This window comes from Eurypyga helias, unplaced genomic scaffold, assembly GCF_000690775.1.
Source record: "Eurypyga helias isolate BGI_N326 unplaced genomic scaffold, ASM69077v1 scaffold17781, whole genome shotgun sequence".
NCBI classification, from domain to species: domain Eukaryota; kingdom Metazoa; phylum Chordata; class Aves; order Eurypygiformes; family Eurypygidae; genus Eurypyga; species Eurypyga helias.
Genome location: NW_010232924.1, coordinates 3,914 through 4,620, shown reverse-complemented (window position 1 = coordinate 4,620; position 707 = coordinate 3,914). Strand labels below are relative to the sequence as shown.

Below are 707 nucleotides of genomic sequence, written 5' to 3'. Positions count from 1 at the left end.
TCCGCTCTCTACCGCCTCATCCCAAGGAGCTTCTGCCCCCAGAATACCGGGAAAAGGGCAGGAAGCACCAGGCAGAGCAAGGCAGCACCCGGCAGCCTTCCCTCCCTTCCTCCAGACACCCTTCCCCTTCCCCCTGCCCCGCCACGTGTCCCACGCGCCGCTCCGTACTCCGGGAAGCGCAACGCCGGGCGCTTACTTGTTGCACTGCGGAAACCGAGCCAGCAACTTCTCCAGCAGCTTTTCCAGCTTATCGGCCGGCTGCAGCCTGTGGAACTCCGGAGTGAGCAGGCCCGGCGGAGGAGGGATGGAGGCAGCGGGAGCCACGTGAGGGCTGTGCGTGCCAAGGAGCGATGCCACTACGGGGCTGTTCCGTCCTTGGGAAGCGGGGAGCGGCGGGGAAGGCTGGTTGGGCCTGGAGATGGCAGGGTTCAGGAGAGGGAAGGAGAGCGCCCGAGGATCAGCGCTTGGCATGACCATGGGAACGGGAACGGGTCCGATGGGGAAGGGGAGCCTGGGAGTAAGGGATGGGTTGGGCTGGAATGCCGTAAGCATGAAATCTGTCTGAGAAAGAAAAGCAGGGGGAGGAGAGAAGGCTGGTTAGAATAAGCCCATCGGAGAGAAGAGCCGCGTGCCTCCCTCCACAGCCAGGCAGGAGGGGGCTGAGCCGCGGGCGCCGGCGGCTGGACTCCCCACGGCAGGGCAGAGAC

The 707-nt window shown here is 65.3% G+C and overlaps 1 protein-coding gene across 1 annotated transcript in view; it reads right to left on the bottom strand.

Annotated features, from left to right (window-relative positions):
• Positions 1-192: 192 nt before the first annotated feature.
• RNF214 (ring finger protein 214) overlaps positions 193-707 on the bottom strand; it is a gene marked incomplete at its 5' end in the record, with an annotated part of 4,116 nt that continues 3,601 nt past the window's right edge. Inside the window, 1 exon segment of the mRNA XM_010161570.1 lies at positions 193-659. Within this exon segment, the coding sequence (XP_010159872.1) occupies positions 193-659 (467 nt within the window).